This window comes from Cannabis sativa, chromosome X, assembly GCF_029168945.1.
Source record: "Cannabis sativa cultivar Pink pepper isolate KNU-18-1 chromosome X, ASM2916894v1, whole genome shotgun sequence".
In the NCBI taxonomy this organism is placed as follows: domain Eukaryota; kingdom Viridiplantae; phylum Streptophyta; class Magnoliopsida; order Rosales; family Cannabaceae; genus Cannabis; species Cannabis sativa.
The window spans coordinates 17,822,640-17,831,213 of record NC_083610.1 but is presented as its reverse complement, the minus strand read 5'-3'; the positions used below and the strand labels follow the sequence as shown (position 1 = coordinate 17,831,213).

Here is an 8,574-nt window from a genome sequence, read left to right as displayed (position 1 = left end):
CAAATTCAGTTACTAATTGGATTGGATCGGATGAGAAAAAAAATGTTGGATTGAATCGGATGCCCACCCCTACCAGTAGCTACTTCTTGTTCAGAAGGAAAGTAATCACGGATTCAACGTGCTCCATTAGTCATTAAACATGTGAATTTATTGGCCGTGCACTCTTTAGCTGTAAGTATGCTCGATCATTATGGCGTCACTCAAACATGGTTTTCGATTGGCATAAATGTTCTTCAATACACAAGGGTGATTATTTGTTTCATCTATCTTCTATTGACTCAAAGTTGAGATGGAACAAATTATATGTACTCTTTGGTCAATTTGGAAAGAATGGAAATAAAGCCAAGCCAGCTAGAGATCTTGGATCTTTTACAACAACCTACTTGCATACTTTCTGTGCAGCCAAGATCAAATACCATCTTGAAGTTAATGCCACTCCTCAACTCTCCCCTCCTACTGTTGTTCATGTGCTGTGGAAACCTCTAGCCCTTAGTGATCTCGAGATGAATGTGGATGCTAACAAGAAAATTATTGGAGTTGGTGTTGTTGTTCGAGACACATATGTTCAAGTTGTTGTTGCTCTTTCAAAACTCATTATTGCCAATTTCGCATCCCATGGAGGCCAAAGCGCTCTTTCACAATTTGAATTGGGCCCTTCAGTTGCAATTGCCTATAACACGAATGGAGACAGAGGCATTGATGGTTTTTTATGCTTTAAGAGCTCCCTTTAATGTAATTCTTCTTTTAATGACTTAATTGTAGACATTTCTAGTCTCTTTCTCTTTTTTTCTAATGTAAATATTACTCATGTTAAATATACAATTAATATGATTACACACGAGTTGGCTTAGTTTGCATTAGAAGTGAATAAGACTTACTTTTGGTTGAAGAATATTCGTTCACGTATTTACTCTGTTATTGTAAATAATATCTCTTTTTAATTGATAATAACAGGTATTACCCTCCAAATAAAAATGAGAACTTACCATGAAAAAGGAACAACCCACTCTAAATAAATAAATAATCAATTCGTTTATCAAATAACCCAATAATTGTCATTGCATATGCTTATTACACGAATTATTTCAAGGCTAAGACGCAATGACATCTAAATACTTTATGCCCTCATTGACAAGAACATAACATTTTGGAAAAAATGATTTAACTGAATTTTAGAAAATCTATTTTTAAAGAAGAAAAAATAAAGTTAAAAAACTCCCAAATAAATATGGCACCAAGGAAAAGCAGGTGTGGTAACAATTTTACCATAAACAAACTATGCCTACCTACCTCCTACATCTGATGCAATGAGAAATTTCAGAATGGCCTCTTTTTAAAACTTTGTAATAATTCATGTCCAAAGGAGCCCGTCGAAACCGATTTCAAAATTTGAAACTGGGCTATCAGCATAATCCTTGTCTAATGATTGGTTGTCTCCCACCGAATCCACGTAGGGTTCCAACAAATCCGAAGATCTTTCGGAGGGAATGCCATAATCTTTTAGAATGCAGGACGAAGCGGCGGTAGCTGCTTCTCTCTCCAAGACAACAATGTAGTTGTCTTCAAACTCAAAGACCAAGTACTTGTCTTTGCATGCTGATTTAAGTGCACAAAAAAAGCAAGAACAATATTAAATATAAGACAAAGCAAAAGACAAAGTCAGGAGGAGGAAAAGCTATAGGAACATCAGCACTTACAATCGACAAGATGAGCCAAGTGATGAATATTCCTTATTCGAGTTCCGTTTAACTTCAAAACCTGCCATTAACAGTTCAGCTCAAAATGTGAATGCAATTACCATAAAAATGTTGAAGTGGTCATATAATCATGCTAATTTACTTACCTGTTGATTGCTCATATCCTCATACCCAATGTTGACTTCATTTGCTAAGACCTATTAGCAAGCAAAAAGAAACAGCACACTATGTTAAGGTCCTAATCGAATAAAATAACTCCTCCAGGGTAATGACCAAGGGGAAAAATATCACTACTCAAATGAATACTGTGGAAAAAAAAAATGAATTCAGTTGACCTGGGATAAGAGTACAATCTGTTCTCCTTTAAACCTAGCCAAAGAGTATCGCGCCTTTGTCAACAGTTTCAACTGAGCAAAAAAGAGGCTAAGAAATTAGATTTCAAACCATAAATTATGTACTTTGGTGCAATTTTTATTTTCAAGTACAGCAGTACATACCCCAATGGAGTCTTCACACTCCTCTCTGTCCAAAGAATAAAATATTAGAAGGAAATTAATAAAATAAAAAAGTGCACAAATGATACCAGCAATAACAATCTAAAAGGTAAAGAACACTTCTAGCCTAGGATAATATTCACTACATTTCCAAGTGTCATAAAACCAATGTGGCATACTCTATTAGTGGTTCTGAGAGTGGGGTAAACACCAAACCAGCAATGATCAAGTAAGAAGGTTGACCTCCATCAATATGATATGGAACCTAGTACAAGAAACACAAAGTAATTGGGATTAGAAACTTTTGTGATAACACTCACCACTAATTAGCAGGATCTGACTAACTTACCAAATGCACTCGTGGTTTTAGAACTACTTTAACTTTCATAAATTCCCCAGCTCTAATAACACCAAGCTCTGCAACGTCACCGGCAAATCTGCATAAAAGCACCAGAACATTATTGAATTAATTTAACGGCCTAAAAGTATGAAAAATATGGACAAGGGAAGTAGGACAGCAAGGAATAAGTTCTCTGTACACAACGTAGAAAGCAATATGAATAAAGCTTTCTAAATGAAATTTTCATTGATCAAAATGCATTACTTTTGACTTATGAGATATCGGAAAGCAATACGCTCATTTGACCGGAATGGCACTGTTCCTTCACATCCTACACGAATATCATCGAAGCTTACTATCACGTCCCCCTGTAAAAGAGCAAGATTTTCTGTGTCACTAAATTTGAAATATTTTGACACTGCAGAAGTTCAAGCAAATACTCAGTGATGTGTTTTTCCAGTGCTAAAGTATACTTAGAAAACTGAAATGACATTTAGAAACACACAAGTTTTAGCAGCTGTTTCGACACCTCGAGAAAGAAAAAAATATCCCAGATGACCTTTATGAACAAATATGGTATCAGTTTTTCTAGGCTTTATGTTCCCACTTTATGTTTAAATGTCCTTACAATCCAGTCCAAATTCATAATATTCAAATGTACAAGCCAGTGTTAACCACTGAACAGAAAGCTGTGTCTTAACAACAAAGCCTCTAAAATAGTGATTTATGGTTTCTCATTAGGTTAATGTCTTAAGTAGTCCACGTACAACTTTACAGAAAAGTCCTGCTTTAGCAACTGGTTAGCATACCTGCTTTAAGACGTTATATGCATCTGATGTGGGCTCAATTCTACGCACCAGAACACCCTGCACAAGACATAAAATGAAGGGATAACCTGAGGCATTTAAATGAATTAGGTAAATCTGAACCTACATTATCACAGCATCTGCAAGAATCAAGGATGGTCTGACATTAATGATTAAATTTCCAAGTATGTAAGAATCAAAGCTTCCATGTATTCATGATATAATAATATTACTCATAGACAAGTAACATATTGAACAACAAACAAAACAATTCTCTAACACAGTCATGAACTTTAAAAGACCATTGTAGTCTAACATAGTATATATTTCAATCTACGCCAATTTCGTTGCATGTACACTTTAGAAAGTATATTTATCTCCATATTACCAATAAGCCTATTTAAAAATATGAAATTTTTAAATAAAAATAAAACCTCAATATATTACTTTAGACTGTAGTTTCTAGCATCCAATCAATGCTTTACATGTGACATACCTCACTTGACTTTACTTTCAAGCAGGCACGTAGTGCTGGATTCTCCAACTTTTGCAATAACAAGCCAAGGGAAGGGAAACCTGGAAGTCGGAGAAAGAGAGAAGATACATGATTTGGGAAATGGGGTTCCAATAAAGTTGGCAAATCAAGTAACAAATTTACCCCAGTCACCAGAGAGAGAGAGAGAGAGAGAGAGAGAGAGAGAATACACCCTCAAAATAGATGAACATAAAGAGCTTCTCACCAGTGTACTTTCCATTCCTCTCATAGTCATCCAGAAAATGAGAGACAACTGTAGTTGGAATAACATATCCAATATTCTCAGCCTCTTCAGATCTGTAGACCTAAAGGAAGTGTCTTGTAAACAAATAATATGGTAACTTGTTGGAAAGAAAAAACAGGCTTTCATTGCCTTCATAAATGATAAATAAAATAAAAATCAGAAACAAATTGATGATTGATAGAATTGTGCAGATTCCGATAACATATTAAAGTCTCTCCAAAGTATTCAGAATCAAAACCAGGATATCAAGAAAAGGGGGAGAAATCAAAGGGCAAAAAGAAAAATTTGACAGCATGCCAGAAAGATTACCTGAAATGCCACCCCAATGCACTCTCCCTGGTCATTGAATGCAGGACCACCACTATTACCTAAAATCTAAGGAAGCATAAGATATGGCTAAAAAGGTTTGAGGCAGCTGAATAATTGTGATAGAAAGTAACTAAATTGACAAAGCAATAATACAAACAAATCGTAAATTGCATATACAACGCACCAGGATTTATTGCTGCATCAATTTGTATGCCTAATAAATCAGATGATCCATGTGCATAAGATGTAACCTGATATAAATGTAAATCATTAGAAATTAAACTCCAAAACCAGCATAACAAGAGACAATACCAGGATACATCAAACTGGTTATGAATGGCATAATCAAATAAGCATTACTGCATATGATCGCACTTAGGTAAGAGATCATACCTCTATACGTGATACAACACCCTTCGTCACAGAGATGGTGTCTCCTCCAAGGGGGTATCCTACAACAGTTACTGCATCCTGCTCAGTAAGAGTGACAAAATGCTTAAATACACACAATGACACAATATCAAATGATTAGACAGTTCTATGACATTTATTAATTGAAGTATAGCTACATTTGGTAAAATTGTACAGGTACAAAAACTACACTGATATCAAAACAAAGAAATAAGTGTTATTGAGATAATCGTGTAAAGAATTAAGATTTAGTGTGAGATACAAAATGAGAATCCTTATGTTAGTATTAAATTTGGTTATATTTTAATAAACCTATAGCTATTCGGAAAATTTATCTTGCTTATACTAATATTTCAATCAAGTCTATTACTGATCATTTATTAGCTCTTCGGAATAGGCGTACACTAATAATGATGATGATACAGATATTACCAACTAAACAAAGAATCATTGACATTTAATTAATATAACACCATCCCACTAAGGAAAGAAAGTAAATGAAATCTAAACCTGAAGATGGGGCAAACGTCCCAATTCAAGGGGTTCAGCTCCTTCCCAAAATTCCTTGCTATCTACTGAGAGTAAAGCTATATCACAATCGACACCTCTGGCTAAAACCTGGAGTTAGTTTACAAAGTGGAAGGTAAGCTGCAAGTAACAACTTGGGTCATTCAAATTGGATAACGCAATCATAAAAAAATGAAATGAAATACCCTGGCAACATATTTGGTGTCATCGCCCCTTCTTTTCACCTTGACCTGAAATCATTTCAAAGATAAAAGAAAAATTAGTTGGCAGTAGCGCACATTGCTGTTCAAATTTACCAAAACAATACCAGGTCCAGCAACTCGATTTGCTAACTAAACGCTTTCTCAAACCGCAAAATGAGAATATCCAAATTATCTAAGGCTCAGGCAATAGTTACTGACAAAAACCAAAGATATATATTACCGAATCTGATTTATCAATCTGATAAATAAAAACAAAAATATAATTTCCCTATGGCGTATGTGATCAATGTCTCTAAAGGGGCAGAGAAAAGTCATATAACACTGACAATTTTTTTAGTTGAGAGAATGGTTAGACAAGTTCATCAACTCAATGGTGTTTAGTTAAAACCAATTTCTATAACCTTTGTTGTAAAAACGTTATTTTACAATGACAATATCTTGTTAGCTATAACAACAATACAATGTAGTGCATTTACCTGTGTTTCATGTTCAACACAATGTGCATTTGTCAACAGTTTTCCATCACCGATCATAAAGGCACTGCATAAACAAATATGTAGTTTCACCTAATAAGTTATTATTTCACTATTCAACTTCGTTAAGTAAAAAGAATAATATTACAAACATACCTTCCAGTACTTGTAAATTGCCTTTGTTTTTGCCAAGGAAGAGAGTAGTCAGGCTCAGTGTGGGTGCAGTAAACCTTTACAAAAAAAAATAAAAAATCAGAGATTGCACAGAGAAATATATAATCAGCATGACTTAAACATTTAGATGATGGCATTCATAATAATAACAGTCCAGTAATAATTAGTATGCCCATAAAGTCAGCTCAGATGTTAAACAGGTTCACATAGCATATCAAATTAGTTAAAGCATTCCTCATTGGATGTAATTATGATATACCCAAGGTCTAAATCTAAAAGGGGGTGAATATTCTACCTTAACAACAGCATTAAGAAAGGTTGCATCTTGAAGATTTCCCGCTTCAACCTGAAGAAATTAAGAACAATTCTCTGATCAAGACAACATTGGAGAAAACCAAACACTCTGCAAACTTGCTCCAACAAAAGTTGTCTTCTTTCTTCACTGTATTCTCCCACACATGACCTTCTACTTCACATAATTAAGCCATCTTAAAACTTACTCCATTTAGAGAGCACTGACAACTTCTTATAGCAAATACCCAGTAACACATTCTGTTCTAAATATATATATCAATATATGTGTGTGTACACACTGAGAAATACCATACCTGCTGGTCTTTTCTATCGAACACAGACTCTTTTTCTTTATCTTTCTTGTCCTTCCTCTGTGTTCCAAATGATTTAAAAGCTGCTGTTTGAGCTTTTCCGCCACTTTTAGACCCATCTACGTAAATAGACGACCTCCTTTCATCTCTCCTTCCTCGAAATTCTTTCCCAGAAACAGATTCCTTCTGCGCTTTTTCAAACCAAAATTATATTTTACACAATCTAAAAAGAAGAAAATCAAGTGGGAAAAGTAGGGGGTTTACCTCTCTGCCAAAATGAGGAGAAGATGAAGATGAGGATGAGGCTTTGGTTGAGCGATAAAGTCTGTTGCCCTGATTACTGGGAGTTAGTGAGGAAATGGGAGTTTGCAGTGTAGAGAAGGTGGTGGGTCGAGTAGAAACAGAACAAGGAGGAAGCTTAACGGTGGAGTTGAGGAGAGAGAAGCAACAGTTGCTTACTGTTGCGGCCATTAGAGTGGGGGAGGGAGGTGAGAAGTTGAAGAAGAAGAAGAATGGAGAGTAAAGTGAAGTGAGTAGTGGAAACTGGTTTTTTGTTCTTCACTTCTTCTTCTTCTTTCTTCTTCTTCTTCTTTCTTCTTATCCTGTTATTATTATTGATTATGTTGATTAGGTCGCCTGCTGGTGATGTTTGGCGCGCCCCGGTTACTGTTTTCACCAATTATGTCTTAATCCTTCTTATGTTCCAATTTTCGTTGGACCAATTTCTTTCTTGGGATAATTTTACAAATACAAGAAGACAACAAAAAAAAAAAATTATAAAAATACGATTTCACAGAATTTTAAATATTTTTATAATTTTTTTAATTTTATTTATAAAAAATACGATATTTTTAAGTTGTATGCATGTTAATTTGTTGATGATTTTATATTATATGTATGTTTTTTTTTCTTTTTGATGTTATTTAAATGTTAATTTCATGTTACTTTTATGTAGTTTTCTTGTTGTTTTCGTGTAATTTTTACAGAAAATTATAAAAAAGTAGAAAAAATTCATTAAACGTAAAAATGTAATTTTTTTTACAAAAGATAGTGTCTTATGTATAGGGATGTAAACGAGGCGGGGCGGGTGCGGGGATTGCTCCCCCACCCCCATACCCGCTTCTTAAATTCACCCCATACCCGTCCCAATACCCGTTTAAATTAAAGCGGGGCGGGGTGGGTATTACCCGACGGGAGAAGGATTCCCATCGGGTACCCATTACATATATATTTTTGAAAAAAAAAATGTCTTAAAGAGACTTAAAAAAAAATAATCATAAAAATTTAGTAAAACAATAAACTTAAGTGGAATAGTGTGTATAGTAAAAAAAAAAGTATAATCAATAAAAATCCTAAAGCATGAAGTTATTTTAGTTGTAGTAGTTATTATTTTAAAAATTAAATATATACATATATCATATTGGGGCGGGTTTGGGGCGGGTATCTATTCCCCCGCTCCCGCCCCCGTCCCGTTTCCGACTCGGGTATGAATCTTTAAACCCACCCCCGCCCCTGCCCCCGAAAGTCAACCCCCGTACCCGCCCCATTAGGGGCGGTAACCAGCGGGTACCCGAACCTACGTGTATAATTGCCATCCCTACTTATGTAATTATCCATTTTTTCTTTCTTTTATTATTTAATTGGGATAAATTGAAGAATACCACTTTTTTGTATCCATTAATTAAAAATACTTTAATATTATATTTCATTAAAATCTACCTACTTTTGTAAGTAGATTGTTGAATATACTCTCGT

The 8,574-nt window shown here is 34.8% G+C and overlaps 1 protein-coding gene across 1 annotated transcript; it reads right to left on the bottom strand.

Annotated features, from left to right (window-relative positions):
• Window positions 1-988: 988 nt before the first annotated feature.
• LOC115721223 (protease Do-like 2, chloroplastic) lies at window positions 989-7,529 on the bottom strand. Its single transcript, XM_030650515.2, has 21 exons — window positions 7,084-7,529; window positions 6,823-7,005; window positions 6,510-6,560; window positions 6,197-6,270; window positions 6,044-6,107; window positions 5,550-5,594; window positions 5,347-5,454; window positions 4,819-4,896; window positions 4,610-4,676; window positions 4,426-4,484; window positions 4,078-4,177; window positions 3,834-3,913; window positions 3,341-3,397; window positions 2,796-2,899; window positions 2,541-2,628; window positions 2,371-2,456; window positions 2,195-2,219; window positions 2,033-2,104; window positions 1,844-1,894; window positions 1,698-1,758; window positions 989-1,596 (listed from the first exon to the last, which is right to left on the bottom strand). Exons 1-21 carry the CDS (start codon window positions 7,288-7,290, stop codon window positions 1,352-1,354), a joined length of 1,905 nt encoding a protein of 634 aa, XP_030506375.2. The 5' UTR covers window positions 7,291-7,529; the 3' UTR covers window positions 989-1,351.
• Between the last annotated feature and the right edge of the window lie 1,045 nt (window positions 7,530-8,574).